Source organism: Anguilla anguilla, chromosome 1, assembly GCF_013347855.1.
Source record: "Anguilla anguilla isolate fAngAng1 chromosome 1, fAngAng1.pri, whole genome shotgun sequence".
In the NCBI taxonomy this organism is placed as follows: domain Eukaryota; kingdom Metazoa; phylum Chordata; class Actinopteri; order Anguilliformes; family Anguillidae; genus Anguilla; species Anguilla anguilla.
In genome coordinates this window covers 26,797,506-26,818,967 of record NC_049201.1, presented here as the reverse complement: position 1 = coordinate 26,818,967, position 21,462 = coordinate 26,797,506, and the positions used below count along the sequence as shown (strand labels likewise).

The following is a 21,462-nucleotide window of genomic DNA, read 5'->3' as shown; positions in this document are numbered from 1 at the left end:
AGATCAGGGCGATTTAAAAATACACTTTACATTTTTTGAGTAGAAACTTCAGTTCTGAATTTTATGGTATTCTGTCAATGCAGAGAATATGCAAGGCGCGGACCCTTGTCGTATTCCTGTTCTGTAGTGGTGACACCTCTCTTATGGGCGAGCCTTACTCCTGTACTGGAAGTCCTGTGAAGGGTCAGTCCCAAGGGTAAGGGTCCAAATAGGTGGGGTTAAATGCAGGGCCTCTAAAAATGGTACCCTGGAGTTGTTAGGGAGGGGGAGTGGTAGAGGACAGGGCAGTTTGAGTACAGTGGTATGATACTTGGGGGCCACCTAAATAGACGGGCTTTCGTCATGTATCGATGACCTCCCTCACTGGGGACTGTTCGTGTGGTAGGCTGGTGGTGCTGGGCAGGGTCTGGTTGTGGGTCACAGAGTTCTGTTGGAGCTCCATGGCGATGGCGTTCTGGGGGAACTCCTTCACCTGCCGCTGGTACTCCAGGAAGGTGCAGGCCTTGGTGGCGATGGCCACGACGTTCTTCCCGACGAAAATAGTGGAGACCCGGCTGTCCTGGAACAGCACCATGTTGACCATGCGGATGAGGATGGTGACCACGTTGATGGTGACCAGGCTGAGGACCGGGTAGAGCATCATCTTCTGCGGCGAGACGTGTTCGCCGTGCATGCTGATCTCGCTGAGCGACACGCAGGGCAGGATCAGAAGGAGGATGTAGCAGTAGAAGAACATCAGCCCCTCGGCCCAGATGGGAAGCCCCGTCCGCTGGGGCTCCCACAGGTTGGCCTGGATGTCTAGGATGTCCAAGAGGTCCAGGGCCACCCAGAAGAGCCTTCCCCGCATGTCTTCCTTCTTCCGGAAGGTTCTGACGTACTCCATGCTGTCCAGGGCCACCAGGATGAGGTAGAGGCCCGGCACGCAGACGGCCAACAGGAGCGTCAGTGCCTTCCGCGCCACCGTCTCCAGGTTCTTTTTGTCCGCCTTGTAGTTCTGGAAGATGAAGTAGAGCTTGATCTCCAGCACGAAGATGTAGAGGAACCAGAGGATCATGGCGTAGCCGCGCTTGGCGGTCTTGACCTCGGCGCCCACCCACACGGCCACGTAGCGCAGCACGATGAGGAAGCAGATGTCCCCCACCAGCACGATGATGCACACCCCTATCTTGCGAGGGCCCTGGTTCTGCTCCACCAGGTAGGCGTCCATGAAGGCCATGCTGGTCATGATGACCATAGTGGTGAGGCACACGTGCCGCTTGTCCGGGGGCGGTAGCACCATGGTAACGGGGGCCCTGATTTTTATAACTGTCTTTCCGTTGTAATGTCTCCCCAATAATGCCCTTTCTTTCTTTTTTTTTTTTACAAACAAGAGAGCCAGACTTATTTTACATAGTTTTCCAGCATCGCACCAGAAGCGAAAGGAACTCAGCAAAGTGCATGTATGGGTTTGTGCAAAAACCTCAAACAATGAGACGAGTATGGAATTGGGGGAAGCAAAGTCAGTGTTAGCAGTATCTCTTGCCTTAGGCTGTGCTCTCTCACAAGGTGTATGAAAAGGAACATCACACCTCTGAAGTTAACCTCCACAGAACACCATTAGCTGTAAAATCTACTGCCACTCTTACAGACTGGGACTAAGTCCTTCTGAAACACCATGACTTCGGCTGGCTTTCTGAATGGTTGCAATTGCTCTAACAAAGCTTTTTTCCTTTTTTGCTGAGCAATCCAAGACACACGTTAGGGGCTTTCGACAACAGGCCAGTCTATCTGTGTCAGCTAATCCCATACAACAGAATCATCATGGACCAAACCTCAGAACCGTGAGTTTCCCTGACCCAGGAAAAGCAGGGTCATCTGAGGACTTAATGGCCTGTGCGATCCACAGAGACAGCAGAGGAAGTGTCGGCGTGGGCGTGGCCAGCTGGAGAAGTGGCGTAGAGTACAAGATGTCCGCTGGAACAGAGTGGTACTGTAGGTCCGGTGGATGCTGGACGCAAACTATTCGGGCATCTAACAGCAGCTTCCCTCGCTCAATAGTATGTTCTCGGGCAAAATTCACATCATCCCCCTTCAGCTCGAATCTGTGGAAGAATGAGAAGAAAGAATAGTAAGCACAAAAGGCATAATTCAATATTACATCCTTTCATCTTCTCTGCCGCATTTGAAATCTAACAAGCATATCTGCCATGATGCTCAGTACATTACTAATGCAACACTGATAACAAAAACAATTTTTTCCATGTAAGAGAAACTTTTCCTAGTATCCGAATACAAGTAGTATGGTAATGTTTAATGCACAATGCAGGCAGTGTATCCTGCATAGTGTAATATGGTCCAATATAAAACATTACCATAGCTGCAAGACACAGTTTTAAGTGTATGGTTGAGTAGCGCAGCCAAGAATATACCAACACAATCATTCCGATTCAGTTAAAGATTCCATTGTGCAAGACTTCAGTCCATTACCCACTGCATTATAGTACACCTTACACCAGTAAAAGAAAAAACGTGCTGTTAAAAATAATACCCACTTGAAAGCTCAGTTTGAGAACAAATTAGACTGAAAAACAGCCATTTACAATCTATGAGGACAATCTGTATGGGTTTTAATATCACGAGTCAGTGATTCTCAAACCTGTTTTTGAGAACTACTGAAATAGTTTCGATGATCTCAGTGTACCAACTAAATGTATAAATGTATTCAAAGTGAATTGCGAATATTTGAAATGTGTAATACGCACACACTTGCCTTTAATCATTAATTGGATAGGCTTTGGAATACCAACAGAGAGGAAACTGCCTTCTACATATTAATAATTCGATTTTTGCCAACTTTGTGCACAGGCTACCAAGGAGGATAAGCCATTTCAGCTGTAGACAATGGACCATTGCATTATCTTTTCCATTCAGGAGATCCTCTTATACAGAGAAACTTACACAGCTTTTGCATTTTTACATTGCATTCTATTTATACTGCTGGATTAATACTGAAGCAATTCTGGTTAAGTGCCTTGCTCAGGGGTACAATGGTAGCGCCCTGTGAATGAATCTTGCAACCTTTAGGTCACAAGCCCAGTTCCCTAAACACTATACTACACTGCCAACCTCACCAGACCACATTTAAAGTTTATGACACTGATGCATTCAGTAGGAAACTGGATAAAATACCATAACTTCTTGTGTATATATCCTAAAAGCTGTAGGAGTTACCAATTAACATTTACTGAGCGTTCATTTTCGGGAAGCCATAAAGCACAAATTGGAATGATTATCACAGATTGCAACAGCCCTGTCGTGCTTCACATGCAAATTAATTATATGAATAATTCAAACAATACTGCGGATACAATAATCAGTGCTCACGATTAACACACATGGCAAAAATTCCAAAATGAGCACAAAAAAAGAAAAAGAAAAACCTAAATGGAGCAATATCCCCAATACTGTGTTTTATCAGGAGTATTTAGCTGTCAATAACACCTTTGAGTGCTCTTCATAGATCTACATACAGGGACAGTATTGCCCCTTAGGCTCTGTTAATTTCAGTTGGTTTTTGGTTGCCCTAAGCAACCGGTCAGCTGTGTACCTTCGAACCCAGCCATTTCCTTGAAGAGAGGGAGTAGAAATGTGTTTTTAAAGGCCTTCTTTTCAAGTTTCTATTTATTATTTGTTATTTATTCAATAACTGAGAGAGCGTGACTGAAAGAGAGAAGTTACACACATCACAGCCAGGCCAGTGAATGACAGATTGGCAGGGGGTCTCCCTGATTCTCCCTGGTGCACTACCTGGGCTTTGTGATAAAGCCAGGATACAGTTTCTCACCCAGCCTAATTCCCTTTGCATTGCGCGGATGGCTGTCAGCTTCCATAGCAACCGTTTCCTACGGAAAAGCGATAATAGCAGGTGATGAGCCTAAAGCAGGAGCACAAATGTTCTCTGAATTCTGGGAAATAATTCAGGGATTACTGACTGTACTCTGGAGGGTGGGGGTGGGGGTGGGGCAGGTGCCTTTACTAAATCATTCTGAAAGTTATTGCGCTGCACCAGCCACCTGCAATTGGGTCAGTAATGTTGCTCCTTTATTTTGTAGTCCTTGGTGTGAGCCGCACTCCACAGTGTCTGAAAATGCAGGTTGTTTGTAGTCCCCAGCCACATGCCATTATGCTCTGATTGGCCCAGTTCCACTGTTCGAGGCCACAGAGATCCTAGCTGTCAGATTAAAGACATGTGGGCATTTGAGCAGGTCATATGTTAATGGGGTGCTAAGCTCCAAAGGTAAATAAACCCCCTAAGGAAAGTATTATTATATAAGATATATCACCCCTGATTATTATTGCACATAAAATATTCAGTGTAAAATCACTCTGATAAAGTGCATTGTAGTGGTGTTTATAGCATAGTATGTTTAGAGAATTATTTAGTATTCAGCAACAAAGCATATGATGCTTACTGTATAAATGCACTGTAAGCACTGCAGTCTGGGAATTTTATGATGGCTGTTTGACCAGGCACACACAAACACAGGCACTCACACACACACACACACACACACACACGTACTCGCAAACACACGTGCACACGTGCGCACACACACGTGCACACATAGAAACACACGTGCAGGCACTCACACAAACAGACACACAAGCAAACACAGGCACTCAGACACACAGGCACTCAAACCAACAGGCACAGATACGTACTGTACACACAAACACACACACAGACACACACGCGCGCACGTACGCACACACGCACGCACGCAGGCAAACGGCTCTCGGATCTTCCATCTACACAGCAGACGGCGATAAAGCCGTCCCGATACCTAGTCGTCGAGGGTAGGCATCAGCGCTGAACGCAGCAGTTTCGCCGTCGCTCGTCCCTGCAGGGATGCTGTTTCACGGACAGCGAAAATACACCGAAGCGCTCAGCGCTGCTCTCTTCACTCGGGGGAAGCGCCAGGCCCGCCTGTTTCTTCCTCCTTTCATTGTTCAAATAATCAACCGATTTTACACGCACGGGTCTCATTTCCATTTAGCACCCTGCACAAAAATTATGAATCAATCTCTTAAAGGTCAAATTAAAATTCATGCTAATGGAAATGCATTCAGTGAGAGTGTCAATGGCCACGCAATCAGAAATGTTCTGGTAACCTGTCGAAAAAAGCTCAAAACACTGTGCCCTGCACCCAATAAATGCCACTTGAGAATGTCCTGTGTGCGGGATATTGTAATTATGGCTTTCTACTTTCCGCGTTTTCATATGTGTTTAACATTCCCTGACAGTGGTTTCTCCTATGAACGCAGATGCTGTCCATATATATGTACATGCATGAATGCTTGCTTCCCAGAGCCTCTTCTCTTCAACAACCCCTACTTTCTAAGGCCACAAGCTTTCATGTTTACAACTTTTCCATGCATTATAACTAGATGATTAAAATGGCAGAGCCCCTCATCCATATGAAACAGGGCTTGTTCATTTTGGTCATGCTGTCTTCCCCGGTTTCGGTGGTGGTACTTTTTTATTTTTACGGACAGTTTGGCAAGATAGTAAAAAAAAAAAAAAATTGCTCTTGCGGTTGTTTGTTGGTCGGAGTTAAAGGCGAGCCCTTTTACGAAATCCAGGCCTTTGTGTTCATTACGACTGAGACAAGGGCATCCTTTCATCTGGGGGGGTTTTAAAGCATAAAATCTGAGCCTGTTTGAGCATGCCGCAGCTGTTACCCGAGGAAAAGGCAGCTGCTTGAGGTCGCAGGACTGAGGAAGCCGGATGAAAAATCCTGATTGCATCAGATGCTTGCACAGTGGAATGTGACGTTCTGAAGGTGATGCATCGATCAACCTGATTTATCTGTTCAAACACATTACGGAGTTCTCCTAAGTGAAATGTGAACTGAAATTAAATCTGAAATGGGGACACCCAGTAAGGATGGAGATTTTTTTTTTTTTTGTTTTGTTTTTTTTTGTGCTGTGCTGAGCTGGAATTTGAAAGCCTCCTAGACAAAAAAAAAAATGATTATCATATTTTCTCATAATAATTAGCCTAATGGGATTGCGAAAGAATACTGTAGCTCGCTCTATAAAGCCACGCCCTATAATTTGTCTTGCAGCATATATGTGCATGTGTGTGTGTGTGTGTGCATATGTGCGTGTGTGCATGTGTGTGTGTGTGTGTGTGTGCGTGTGCGTGCGTGTATGTGCGCATGTGTGTGTATGTGTGCCTGTGCATGTGTGCGCGAGTGTGTGTGTGTGTATGTGTGCATGTGTGTGTGTGTGTGTGTGTGTGTGTGTGTGTGCGTGTGCGTGCGTGTATGTGCGCATGTGTGTGTATGTGTGTGCATGTGTGTGCGCATGTGTGTGTATGTGTGCCTGTGTGTGTGCATGTGTGTGTATGTGTGCCTGTGCGCGCGAGTGTCTGCGTGTGTGTGTGTGTGCGTGTATGTGCGCATGTGTGTGTATATGTGCCTGTGCGTGTGTGCGCGAGTATGCGTGTGTGTGTGTACGTGTGTGTGTATGTGTGCCTGTGCGTGTGTGCACGAGTGTGTGTGTGTGTGTGTACGTGTGTGTGTGTGTGTGTGTGTGCGCGCATGTGTGTGTATGTGTGCCTGTGCGTGTGTGTGAGTGTGAGTGTGTGTGTGTGCGTGTGTGTGTGTATGTGTGCCTGTGCGTGTGTGCGAGTGTGTGTGTGTGTGTGTGCGTCCATGTGTGTGAAAAACTGAAAGTGGCCGTAAGTGCCCATACAAAATGCCCACGATCCATCCTCCATTTTGGACCAGTCATTTAGACTATTGAAATGAAATCATCCAAGATTAGCTCAACAATTTTATTCATGCAAAGGTGTAGAACCAGAACAAACAAGCTCCATTTTCTTACATGCATGCATATCAGGTTGTCCTGACCCAATTAAAATCTTTCTCAGACACAAGTCTGTCCCTATGTAGAAAGCTTGAACTTTATCATAACTGTATGCAGCCAATCACAAAATCTGCCATTTTGGATTTGCGGTTTCTCCTTAAGCCACACAGTCAATACAAGCCCTTCGAGCGCGCCCAGGGGAGCTGTAACCTTGGCCCCAGGCCCCTCCCACTCTGTCATAGCCAGGCTGAGAGGGGCTTAAGGGGAGAGGGTTTAAAGCATGAGTTTAATTAAAACAGAAAAACACAGGGAGCCGCGGAGGAGCAGAGCACACAGATCAAAGCAATCAATACACACAAAGCTCGCGGTAACCGGCTTCTCGTAATCTCACTCATACGACCGCGCGGTTCGCGGTGTGAGCTACCGATGCTGCTATAGCTCTCCTTTCCGAAAAAGGATGCTCTGCTCTTTTCACATTAGCCACGGCTATACAAGAAATACAACCGTGTTCTTGCCTGTGGGGTAGTGTACTCACATTATATGCTTTACCACTATCAAATGTTACGATGGCAAAATTTGGACTATTGAAGAAAACAAAGAAAATAACGAGTGTCTATAAAAGAGACTCACTTAATTTGTTGCAACAACAAAGAGAATTTTTAAAAGTAACAATAAAAAGAGGCTTATGGAGCTAGGTACTAAATAGTTTATACTGAGGAAATGTGCATTCTACATTTCACATTCACATGATCCATTTTCTATGCGCACTTAATGGATTCTGTGATATCGAAAATGTCATTAAATGTCAGTTCCTATATAACTTCTAATCCCTCAATGCATTCATAAGACGCAGCAGTAAAACAGACTGGCAGGAGTCTTGCATGTGTTGGGTTGGGTCATGCACACAATGCAGCGGCTATGCAGCAGAACATTCGGTCATCGCAGAATTAAGATTCAGAAAAGATTTCTGGCCATGGTTTTCTTCGCATAAAGAACCCCATGCAATCAAAGTGATCATTTTTAATTGTCAAAAATAAAGAAACATATTAAATAAATTCTATGATAGTAAGCACTTGTCATTATTCCATTTATATTTTGAATGAGTTTTTGCTTTTTTATCCTGAAAGCCAGGAAGTCCTTACTATGTATTGCTGGAGTATGTGGTATTGGTCATTGGAGGACCTAGTTTTTGATGTCATCAACAAGCATTTACATAAAATGTTTCTTCACCAATCAATGGTCATGGAAAACATGTTAATGTATAGCACATTCACCGGACTAATCATACAAATGGTGGTTAATTGTGACCCCTAAAAGTTGTCCCAAGCGAGCAAGCGAGCAAACGAACGAACGAACGAACGAACGAATGAAACATTGCATCTATATAGAACTTTACCAGATGTACAAAGTGCTTTACAGTGGTGAGGGGGAACGCACCTCACCCACCACAAATGCGTAGCACCCACCCAAGTGATGCACGGCAGCCATTTTACGCCAGAACACTCACAACAATTTTTAACCAATTAAATCAGGGAATGATTCGGTGACCGCAGTGAGTCAGGACCTTGGTTTAACGTATCATATCATCGGCGTATCCACAATTTGACTGAAGCAAACATTCCACTAGACAAACTGGATAGGCCAAAATCACATGCGTTTCTTCGTATGCATGTAATCGATGGTGAGCATCCCCTTCTGCAAAACAGCTTGGGAAACTAAGTGCTGCCGATGCATAATTAGCAAAATAAAAGGGAACTGTTGAAATCAGCAGACAGCGTGTCTGTGGTCACAGACGAGTCAACAGATGGCAGTGACAATTGTGTCTGGCACGTTTTGTTTGTTTTTGTTTTTTTATCACTATTAATTGTTTGTAGACAAACTCATGGGAGTTGTTAAAAAGGTTTTTAAGCAGTGCTCAAATCATTGGGCAGCGCTTAAAAAGGGCAGGGCACTACACAGGGCCTCTAAAGCTTAAAATAATGGAATAGGTTTCAGAGCTACCAGTAAAACGCCCACTAGATCTGTGCGAGACAAGATGGGGCAGGTGGTAATCTGCTGTGTCGTACCGTTCCTAGTGCCTCAATTTCTATTCCAGACTTGTAGACCGGTAGATGGACGTCTTGCCAAATCCTGCAGTGCTGGCTCAGCTCAAGGAGTTGTTGTGTCACAAGGGTTTAGGCGAACAGCTATATTAATCACGTAATGTGACAAAAAAAAACTTGTTGAAATACTCCCCCAGTCTGATTATACACATGAAATGTGCAATAAGATTGAACTAAAAACTGAATACCAAACACTTAGCTCTGCACAGTGCAGTCAAAACAAGAAATAGCCAATGTAGTTACAGAGAAACTGAAAACTTATTACAAGCATTATATGCGTCAAACTGTGAAAGCAGTTTGCGCACTGCTTGAAAGAAACATGCTTTCTTTTGGAGTTCAGTGTATTTGTAATGTCACCTGTCAGTTTCCCTGTCAACTTCTCTGCACACTTGACTTGACAAAGGACTTATTGAAGGATTGAACAAGCAAAGATCTTCATTCATCAACTGCAAGTTATTTGCACCAGAAAAAATCACTGCAATGATGTTGGGGGCATAGAAACCTGAACAATACTTGTCCATTCCAACAAATTCCATGAATGCAGACGGATGTGTCACTTTATAAGGACAATGTTACATCAAGCATGATCAAGCAATGCTAAAGCTGTTTAAAAACAGAAGAGCATGATTAAATTCACTGACAAAGATTAAGCCCTAATTTTACTTTCAGTTCATCTGTTTTAATTTCTTTTCTAATTGGCATCAATTTTTATGAATAGCCTTCTATTTTTTGTGCAGGTGATATAACTGCTGTTTTTATTGGTTGCGGCATCAGGAAGGGTGGTGCACACCTCAGGTCAGCAGACCTGTCTGCTCCTTTATCTTGTAATGCACTGACCCTCCAGCACCTCAGGTGTTTCAGTGAGCGACAGCTCCATGGGCAACGACAGCTGTGGATCATTGCTAATCAGGGCAACTGACACCCATTGCCTAATTATTAGGCTCTATAAAAGGCCTAGCTCTAGGGCCTGGAAACGGAGAGACCCTTTGTCGAATGGTCACTTCATGAGCTTGTCACCCTTTTGACCCCTTTTCTTATGACGGCGGTGTGTATTTTTCAATCTCTTATATTGTGAGTCTTTGATTTGAGCTGGCATCAATAAAAGGTGGTAAGCCAAGAATGTTGAGGTGTTGTCTCGTTCATTTACTGTGTGACATTGTAGCCACCCCAGCTTTGTACACAGCAAGGCTGCTCCCAACGAAAATAATAAAAAAAACTACAGCACAGCACTGTAAAACTACGCTACTGCAGCATGTTCATGGTTCTATCAGCCACACTGAATGCATCGTGCAGCAGTGAACTTGGCTGTCAGTTACTATTAAGTACCAATTGACGTATCAATGTACACGACTGCTGGGGAGGAGATAATTGCCTAACACAGGGGCGCCCAACCTTGTTCCTGGAGATCTACCATCCAGTAGATTTTCACTCCAACCCTAACAAAGCACACCTCATTCAAACAGCTCGACATCTTGTTAAGCTGCTAATTAGCAGAATTAGGTGTGCCAAATTAGGGTTGAAATGAAACCCCACAGGACGGAAATCTCCCGGAACAGGGTTGCGCACCCCTGGTCTAACACACACAATTAAAGAATGTTCTCCTGAGCTGCCAGACATATTGGCTTCAGATCCTGCCCTAGAGCGAGAAGTGGTGATGTCATCACCAGCATTGAGTAGTATTGTTCCATGCACGAACAGCCATTATTTCTCAAATCCGACTTTGTTTGGTTTTATTGTCATAAGTGTAAGAATCTGTGTTCTTAATATTGTCCTCTGTGCTCTCTGTGTTACAAGGCAATTAACACTTGTGTGAGTCTGTTTAGGGACTGTCTTTGAAACGTGCTCTTGTGAATATTCATTAGAAAAGGAACATTTATTATTTTCTCAGTTACAAATTTGCAGAAGGTAAATTATATCTTTTCAGGTTTAATGACTGCTTTAAGAGTAAAAGTGATTGGATGGGGTATGATATGCTACTGCAACATCCAAATTTGTTCAAGGATATTTGGAGAGAAGTTCAGGAAGAAATAGTTGTAAGTAGTTATATCATTCTAGACATTCTAGAAGTTTTAAGTGACTTTAAGAGAAGCCAAATGATTTGAGTGAGCACCATAGCACTTTTTCTTGACCTATGTCATGTGTCATTATTGCTTTTATAAATGGTACTTGGCCTATATCTGGCTTCATTTAAGACTGAATGTGCTCACCACTTTGGAGGTCAGTGTGGATTGTGGAGAATTCAAGCCTTCTCCCAAATACAGGTACCTCAATATGTGCAGTAGTGTACAGCGCTAATGTGAACAGTGAGTGGGGGGGCACTGTAACTCTGGACGTGGAAGGCGGAAATAAATCAAGGCTGTCAAGCTGGCCTTGAAACGGCCTTTATTGGCTGAGCTTCACTGGGACCCTTAAATTTTGTTAGCGGAAAAACTTCCCTCCCTGCGAGGAGCAGCACACCGATATGAGCCGTGTGCACCTGTCCTGCTGGTTACACCTCCACGCGTGCCGCGGGCGCCTCGATTGCACCGCTGCCCTCGAGCGACGGACCGAGTCTTTTACCGGTACGGTGAGGGCGGCCGAGCGGCGGATCTATCAGTGGCACCAGTCCTGAAGGATCTTCATCCCCTTCCAGGCAAGAATCGTTAGCACGTCAGATAGACACATGCAAGCAGGATGGCAGCCAGCCTGCTAATCCCTCGAAAGCAGATGGATCCGGTTTCAAAAATAATGCGCCTCAGCGATTTATTGAATTTATTTTTAAAGTTTAAAAAACACACAGTCAATACCACAAGAGTACAGTGCAGAAACATAGAAACCAAAAGTCACTCATTTACAACTGCTACTTATTTCTGGTGCGAGTTTCTTAGTCCTTGTCCCTGTTCACTCCCTGCCCCCGCCTCCGCACCAGCCCTGCTCCCACTCCTATTTTAATTAACAGAATATTTCTGAATGACCTGCAACTGTATGCAGAGGCAATTAAATAGCTTTATTCACTTTTGCACTTGCTCTTCGAAATCCATTTTTCCCTCTCGGCAGAAGCACTGTTTTTTTTAACATGAGTTTACCTTTCTCTGTTTCATCTACTTAAAGAAGTGTAAGCTGTCATCAGTGGTATTTAGAGGATATTAGGCATTTACCAGCAACAAGGTGTGTTATTGAGGGGGTCGTTCTGGGTCGATAAAATCTATTCAGAATAATTTCTGCTCCACTAATTTGAAAGTGAATGAGCATAACAAAAGTGATAAAAAGTTATCATAGAAACCAAACCAGAATTACAGGAAAATGAAAAACGAAAAGCAAAATGATAACCGCAACCCCATTAACAGAAACAACTATCGAATACTTTTGAAATAAAACTAAGACTGACAAGAGATTATGAATGTACACTGATAAAGCCTTACCCATGTTTGTTAATGAGAAAAGGATCTACCTTTGGCACATGCAACATTGAAGGATCAGTTCTTGTTTCATCTCAAGCGTTCTGATATACTGCATTTTCAGAAGAACCATAGCTGGCATAGCAACACAGATCTAAACCAGAGCCATTTAAACAAAAGGGCTTGATTTGTTACAGTTTTGCTTCAATTATATGAATGTTTCAGCCTGTCTTAATCTTATTTTAACCCTGTCATAGAGTAAGGAAGTAGAGAGGTTGAAAATAATTCTGACTATCTGGTCCTTATTCAGAAGATCTGTGGTCAGACGATGTTCGTCGAAATTTGGCCCAGTCACGTGGAATCTTCCAATAATCAAATTTGCAATGAATGGGTCCCAAAGGAGTAATATTGGCACCAGTTTGAAGACAGCGGCAGAGATGTCCACAAGAAACATCGTCATCATGTGCACTGCAGTGTATTAAACCCCTCAACGGATTAATGTATGTTTCAAAGACTAGAATAGAACATCTTTATTGTGCCCCAGGGGATGCTTCAGGTTATATTATATTATTATATATATAAAGTACAGTAATTGTGGATGCACCTAAAAATGGATACCAGCCAGGAAAAGGGACACGAGCGAGGCAAACTATAGCAACAGAACGAATGCTGACGGGGGAAAGCAAGTCTGTGACTGTCGCATTCCAAATCTGAGCACTGGGGGAGGAGGTGCTATGCTTTGGGGAAATGGAGGGTTTTTAAGATTCCACTTAGCATCAGCCTTTAGCGCCATCGCTTTCCTTTCAAAAGGGCGAGTTTCACAATATTGGCAATGTGACAGAGGAGTGAGAAAGATCAGAGTGACAAAGTGCCCCCTTTCAGGCTTCTTTCTGTCCTTTGTGGGCCGTTCATTCACAGCTCATTCGCTCCTTCCCTTCTGTTTGTGCTCCCTTCATTTGGCAAGGGGGAGGGCGGGGGGGGGGGGGGGGGGGGGGCAGGGGGGGCCTGCATATATCCAATTCCCACCCTAATTTGGAATGTACAATTATCTGCAACCACAGCTGCGTTCATGCGCAAACCCCACAGCCAATTCAGGAGAGTATAGACATCCACGGCTCTCCTGTGAAATATGTAGCATCACTGCTAGTTCTTTTCACACAGCGGACTGCAGCGGAGTCGAAGGAAGGCCTGTCATATGCGGCGTTGACGTACAATCTACGGTCGCCTTAATTGACCAGTTGGGGTCACTAGAGCGGTTAAATGCGGACTCCTGACCGACTGAACCAATTTCACATTGCCCTGTGGAGCTATCGGCCACACTCGGCACTGTCTGAATTCTTTCCGATGCCATGAGGCTCATCCGTACACCACATCATCGTGTCTTAACCAAAATAAGCAATCCAGCAGCTCCTCCACCTCATTGTTCAATCCAGAACTTGGCACATTGTTTTGCAACCAGTTACATAGGCTCACATCACCTACATTTGTAGCAGAAATATATGTGCCTGTTTACATACAGTTGTCACATTTGCCTACACTTACCTAAATTGGAAAAAACATACATTTGCATCCATTTATCTACATTTGCAGATAGTTACATTTAATCATTTAATGTTCGCAAACAGAGTAACATTTAATCTACATTTGCAAGCAGTTACAATTGTTTGTCTTTACCTACAGGCATTTGCTAACAGCGCTATTAACAATCATACAGCATAATTAAGAAACTGGCAGATTAAATGGAAACATGGCAGATTGTACATTTTGATGTGACTGGAGTCCACACAGAACAGCTTTGGAATGCCTGTGATGGATTGTATTTATAGAGCAGCTTCCACCGCACATGTTAGCTGCCAGTATCCCGGCTCCTATCTGCAGCAGTAGAACAATCCTGTGCCCTCTGCACTCTCTTTCCATGACCTTTTTTTCCCCCTCTCTGTCCCTCCATTTCTCTTTCCATATTGCCTCTCTCTTTCTCTATCTGTCTCTTCGCTTCTCTGTTCATACCCTTGTCAACTGCCTTCCCATTCACTCTTTGACTTGACCTCTCTCTCTCGCTTTCTCTCTCACTGTCAGTCTCTCTTTCTCTCTCACTGTCAGTCTCTCTCTCTCTCTCTCTGCATCCTTGTGCGCTTTCCTCCTCCACACACACATCATCGCCACAGCGAAAAAATTGCTTTGAGCCAAGGTATAAAATTTCATTTTCTCCATGATGTTTTTTTTTTTTACTCAAGGAAATAGCAAGAACAACTGATATGCTGTATATGAGACCATTAGGATGAGCACAGCAAATGAAAAGCAAATCGTGAAAGCAACAGCATTTACAGTACATGCAGCATATGGATACAGGTGCATTCTACACAGAGCTAAATCGCTGCTAATTTACAACAGATGAACAAAAATAACAGCGGTAGACAAGCAGTAGACAAGGATTTCATGGGCAGGCATACTTTGCAGATTTGGTATTGGAATCATGAGGGCGTGGGGATTTGCTTTCAGTGGCTGCATTGCTGCACGAGGCCATACAGCTAATATTCATGAAGTCAGTTGACAGGACTTCCTAGCGTGGAATGTTTTGTATGCGTGCACAAGCTTGGTACACGTGACAGTCTCTTCACTCATCAAGTGTCAGAGACATGATAGCAGTTTCCTGGAGCACTAAACCACTTCAGGCCCTTGTCAGCAGCTGCTGTTCGCATTTAATAAAATGCGTAGGATTTGGTAGTACCTTGCCAAATTACTTCAGTACATTCAGTATTTTCCAGAATCCTTAAAATATGGGTTTGGTTTGTACCTAGAACAAATTGACAATAGAAAATGTGCTTGCATTACACGGGGCAATTTTTTCCCTTTCCATCCAATTTCAGATCAGCAATTCCAAAGCACCACACTCACCTGCACCTACCCAGCAACACACATGCAACAGACCTGTAAACCAGTGACTAATACCAATAAATTATTTGAACAAGTTTTACCCTTTAGACACCAGTAAACGTTATTAATATTCATGAGAATTAAAATATCATTGACTACATCAGGGGACCAGGGATTGCTAACTCGGCATGAAGCTCGCAAATTCAGGTGGTTACTCTAGCTATTGCTGTTTACTAAGGCTCTAGTGCCAAAAAGCAAATTTCCTCACTGAAGTCCATTTAAAACTACGAATTCACCCTGGCCAAATTATAATATTTTGGACAGTACTTTTAAATTAAAAAATTTCTTCACAACAAATGAATCACTCACCAGTTTTATGTAATGAATGAGTACAAAGCTGTGACTTGACTCATTGATGACGACGCTGAGAAGGGCTGAGCTGAGAGATTTGCCTGCACAGAATCAATGTATCATCATACAACCCAGGAGGCCTAGGGTTACATGAATCCTGCTGTTTTGATCATATTTGTTATTATGACATTATTAGGCCTACTATTAATATTATTAATAATAACGTTATCTGCCATAATCTCATGTTCTTGTATTCTTTGTTCATGGAAATGAATCGTGACAATAATAGCCTACTGTAAGTACTAAAGCTGGAACAACATGTTTATATTAAATTAAGATGCTATTATGCTGATATAATTCCACCATATTATTGACTAAGTTGCTACTTTTATTTGCTACTAATACTGTTATTAAAAATGTTATTAGTTGTAGTATTTCTGTCTCTGTATGATGATGGTGCTGATGATGACAAAGACTAATCGCATATGAAAAATAAATAGTCCAACATAAATAATGATAATAGCTCAATATATTTAATTTGGTCTTAAATTATTTTTGAGACAATGCTATGGTGCTGATTAAGGTGAAGTGGTGATGATGAGGATGATGAACATCGATTACAAAGATGATAACTATGCATATAATATAATACATAAGACTAAATTATCAACACATTTTATGTTATTTTTGTGTTTTATCTATTTATTTATTATTTATTGGCTTCCCTCTTATTTCAGTGTGTTCAGTAAGTATCAAGTCACATCACGGCAGTGGCATCAGGAGTTTATAGAATATCGCCATTTGCATTGAAGGTCTTTTCATGCTAGTTTGATTCAGTTCTAGTGTAGATAGTGACAATGCCATTGTGCTCAGCTTTTAACTGTGGCTCCTAACCTCTAACTCACTTATGTTAGCTTTGAGCTATTTTTTCTGCCTGCATCTGGGTTAATAATGTCATGGCAGTCTTCACCAAAGGTTTGGTCGGAGCATCTATTTGAAACACTCTCATAAAGCATAGCCTAATCGATCGGAACAGCTTTAGGATGTGGTACATTTGGGATGGGGTACATTTACAGTATCAGCATTAAGCAACAATATCTTCGTGAATAATTTCCATCCTGTACTGCTTACGTTATGTTAGACTTAGAGTTCAGAACAATAACATTGGAGTACAGAAAATTGTGTAGAAAGATTGTCTTTGCCATCATTGCCTATGTCTATGGAAATGAGTCAATATTGCATTCAGGTGACAAGCTCTTGTTTTATTACTTCATATTGTTTATATGCATGATAATATTAATTATATAAAGAAGGTTGTTTGTTTCTATGTGAATAAAAAATGAAAGTTAACATTAATAAAATACTGCTTTCTTTCATGCAGGACATGCTTTCAAGACAATGTAGGTACTATAGATAAATCAAGCTTGTGAATTACTGTATATTAGCTTTTTCCTTCTCAAATCACTACTTTTCAAATCATGAATGTGATGCATTTTGCTTGATATCAGTGTACCATTAGCTAAAGGACTTTACCACAGGCTAAAAAGCAACCATGACAAGGTTATTTACAACTTCAGAAAGCTGTTAGCCTCGAATTATGCAGTTACTGACCACGTCTACTTATTTTGGAAGTCGGTTGTCTATTTAAAAACTATCTAGCTACAATAACACAAAATGGCAGATAAAGTGCATGCCATGACACTTCTTGACTGTAACATTAGCTGTCTAATCATTGCAAAGCTACTTGGTAAACCAGCTTGCAAGAATTTCCATTTCCGTCAGAAGTTGTAGCTAACCAGTTAGGTAGACAGCTTGATAGCTAACTCACTTGCTGAACATGAAGTAATGTAATAGTATTTAGCTAGCTAACCACAACTTCTGGCTGTAATTTGAAGCCGTTCTAGCTAGTTTACCAGCCAGTTTTTCCATAAGTAGCTAGCTAATGTAATGTCACGTTACAGCATTGCATTTACCGGTTTACCGTGATCCTTTATGTTTAGGTGCCAAAAAACCCCATAATGAAACCTGGTACCCTTTATGAACTGGCTTCATTTGCCAAATGAGCAGCTCCCATAGGAATCAATGGAACCAGGAAGGCACTACAGGCTGGACAGCACAGGACCAATTTATCACCTTTGTGTAAGCCCTCTAGCAGCCAGGATGCCGGCGTCCTGAAACGGCTTATCTCAAAAATTCATTGCTTCTGCATCCATTCTACAAGTGGAAATAACAAACTCTGTATACTAGCTTTATTAATACACGATACACTACACCAGTGCCAAATATGGAGTTTCCAAGTGCCACCATTGTCGCATAGTTCATATATTTAACAAGCACCCCCAGCTTAATCTCATCTTCAAATATAGTAACCAAAAATTTGTATTCCATTATAGCAACAAGATGACAAAACTCTAGGCCGAAAGTGTGCCAACATAGTGGTGAAAAATTTAAATTCACTAAAAAGCTAAATAAACTGGTGAAATTCTTGTGTAATTAGACCATGTCATTCTGCTTTCAATATCAGCTACTAAATATAGGATTAATACACAATCCTGTCATTGGTTTTACGTGTAGAGATGTCCTTCTGTGGTCACATATTGTCTTGGACAGTCTGTTGGTGAAATGTACACTCCTTTGCAAAGCCAATATACCTTCTGAGATAGCTGTGCGTAAAACCACACATGCTGTTCACGCAGTTGGCCCTTTCCAGTTCATTCTGGTTTGAGTGATATTTATTGTATCCAGTAAAGGACGGTGTAAGCTTCCCAACAATTTATGACGTGTATAACTGGACATTTGGATCAGCAACTGAAGTCCGAGCGTAAGAGCAAGTTTGATTGCATTGTCACAGCATTAAACATTCAACCACAGTGTTAGCAGGAAAAGACACACACCAGGTGTTGTTTTCTTTCTATTTTAGAAAATATTACTAATCTTGAGAACATCTCGCCTAGCTGATATGGATTTGGGGACTGAGTCAGACAAGGAGAGCGAGGACAGCTACTCTGAGCCTGACAGCATTGATTCTCTTGAGGAGAGAATCAGTGTCCTCCTCAACATGTAAGTATTACTGTTTGGAATATTTGAATTATATACATTTTTTTTCCACTACACCTTTTTGATACTGTATATTCACATTGGACATAATCTACAACTGTTAGCCTTTGCTAATAATATTTGTATTGGGGGCTAGCTAATGGCTAATCACTGTTATCATAGTGACTCAATGTGGCCAGCTTTGCCAGAATGAGTATCACCCGCAATGAAGTTGAGTGTCTTTCACGGGGGTAGCGCTATTCTCTAATGTGGACATTTCACATATTGTAGCGTAAGCATTCATAGGTGGCTCAGTCATATGTTATGTTTGATGCGCCCACTTTTCATGAAGCTAGAACATTAGCAGTATTTTCCTGATGATGGAATATCATCTTTTTATTCTACATAGACTATGGGGTATTAGTTTCTCCATGAATGTACTTATTCAAATTTACTGTGTGCTGATATGTGCTAGATGAGTGTTACTTTTCCCTTCGACTGATTAAAAACATTTGTTAAACACACTACAGAGAAATGCCATCATGCAAAAAAAAGATTATATACTGTAGGATACAGAAAAAGGGGGCATTTTGTGAGTGTGTTATTTCATATTTAGGTTTGTGTACTAAAGTGTGTTATAATGCTTTTTAATTATGTCATTTGTTCCTATTCTAACATTTCTAACAAGGCTGTGGGGGAAAATGGACAAAAAGCATTTTATTCATTTTCGGGGAGGTTTTGGATAGGTTTTTGGACCCCTAGATATCTATCTCCATATACTGACGAAAAGACTAATTCCAATTGAAAACGATGCAAATGTGAGTTTGATGAGATTATTTTATGATTATGTTATTATTTTTAGCAATGAACCATTTAGCCATTTTGGAGTGATTTGGTGACACTTTGGGACACCAGGGTACACTGCTTAAATTATGCTTCATAAATCTTTAATAGCTATGCTTATCACCCTCAGATTTTCCTCAATTTATTTGTATTTGTCACACTTCATTTTCAGCCAAATTATGAAAATACTTTGTAAATGGTACATGTGTCTTGCATCATTTAAGTCATTTTCCAAGTCTCTGTGGTGCTCACATCCGAAGTTATAAAGCTACTACATTTCTAGCCGACGACTGGCCAGTTTTGGCATCTCAAGAAGAGGCATATCCTTCACCAGAAGGCTCTGGTGGCCTTTGGGCCTTCTACATACACTGATTGCCTAAATCTTGTGAATGTTTAATCCAGCTAGTAAGAGAACAGGCACTTGACTTGAAGGAATGACCCTTCCTTTGGTATGAATACCACACACCTTTCTCCCAGTAGCCAGCCTTGGTTGTCAGGCTGCCAACTGAAAATCTGCACTGACACACAACCGCACCGGTACAATGGCCTTCACACTCTCTGCCATGCTTGCATACCTCCTCCCCTCAGGCAGCAATCCTGAATAGCTCATACTGTTCTCTCTCTCTCTATCTCTCTCATTGTCTCTCTCTTTCACACACACACACACACACAGTAGAAGCAGAAGTCTTGAGACTGAGCTGGAAAACTTCCTGCCGGGTGAAGCGATGCATGCTAGCAAGTGAAGTAGGGCAAAACAAAACAAAATAGCAAGTGAAGGTCGCTCTTTGATTGCTTAGAGTAATGCTGACAGAAAACTGCATCGTTAGAATAAAGATGCCACAGACTACTAATTAATAGCCTGCATTGTTTGAAAAACGAGTTATTGCCTGCGTTTTTTGTTTTGTTTTGTTTTTTTAGATGAAATGTACTGCAATTCCAAGAAAGCATCTATGTTTGACACATGGCTTTCATCTTACTCCTGTATATCCTTCTCCCCCACTATTGCTGTGTCTTTTCTCCTAAAAGTTAGCATATAAAACTGTACCTTTGACAGTACCTTTGTCTTGACCTTTGTTTATATGTCTCCTGTGGTCTGTATGTCAGAGAGTTAAGGCTTGTCATGAGGTAAACATGGTCAAAAAAAAACAAAAAAAAAAACTTCCCTTATATGATACACTCCATTAACATGCATACCAGTCGAATTAAACATCAATATGTGTTTGCAGTTAGAGTTACGATGTACTGTCAGTTGCTTTGACATACTGGTATGTTATATTGTCATGTTTTATATGAATGGTCCTTCAGAGTTATATATATGTGCTACATACTGTAGCACCTTCATCCTTCATACACTCTCCATAAACATTCATTTTTATAACAGGAAATGTGCAGTGGTGTGTGTGTGTCACTTGGTATGTCACAGTAGTTTCACATCTGCTTTGGGGGTAACATAACACACCATGCGTCTATTTATTGTTAATAACATAAGCATTTATAAATGTTTAGGAAGCGGTCATTAATGAGTTGTATAGCTCTTATGAAGGACTATTCATGTTAATGATCCTTCTAATGCACGTGTGTCCAAATTTTTGAATGTGATAGAATCTTCTAACTTGGTACAATATGTTTCAGGTCCCACTCATTATCTGGTCACACTCTTGATCTTGTTTTGTCTCTTAGGTTAAACCTAAATTATGTAATCACCAAGTATATATGTGTTTCTGATCACCTAAGTGTTAACTGTGATGTAATCATATTTCTACTCCTGTCAATCATCACTGCTCTGTGGGTTCTCTCATCACTAACTCAGGAACTGCTAAGCATTTCACTGCTGCTTTTTCGGCTTCACATGCTGGGTTACCCCAGTCTCATTTCACTGAAAATTTATTGAATAGTTTTAATGTTCTATGCTTGGATGCAGTTGCACCATTCAAAACCAAGACAAAATCTTACTCTAGAAATACCCCCTGGATTGATGATCATATACGCTCCTTAAAAAGGGATTGTAGAAAGACTGAGCGTAAATG

General features: G+C 41.9%; 1 protein-coding gene across 2 annotated transcripts in view; it reads right to left on the bottom strand.

The window, feature by feature from the left end:
• Window positions 1-297: 297 nt before the first annotated feature.
• Window positions 298-21,462, bottom strand: part of tmem121aa (transmembrane protein 121Aa) — a 47,288-nt gene continuing 26,123 nt past the window's right edge. For both annotated transcript variants that reach the window (XM_035410747.1, XM_035410756.1), the window contains exon 2: window positions 298-2,081. In XM_035410747.1, coding sequence (XP_035266638.1) covers window positions 341-1,279 — 939 coding nt within the window. In that variant the 5' untranslated portion in view covers window positions 1,280-2,081 and the 3' untranslated portion in view covers window positions 298-340. The remainder of the gene's footprint in view (window positions 2,082-21,462) is intronic.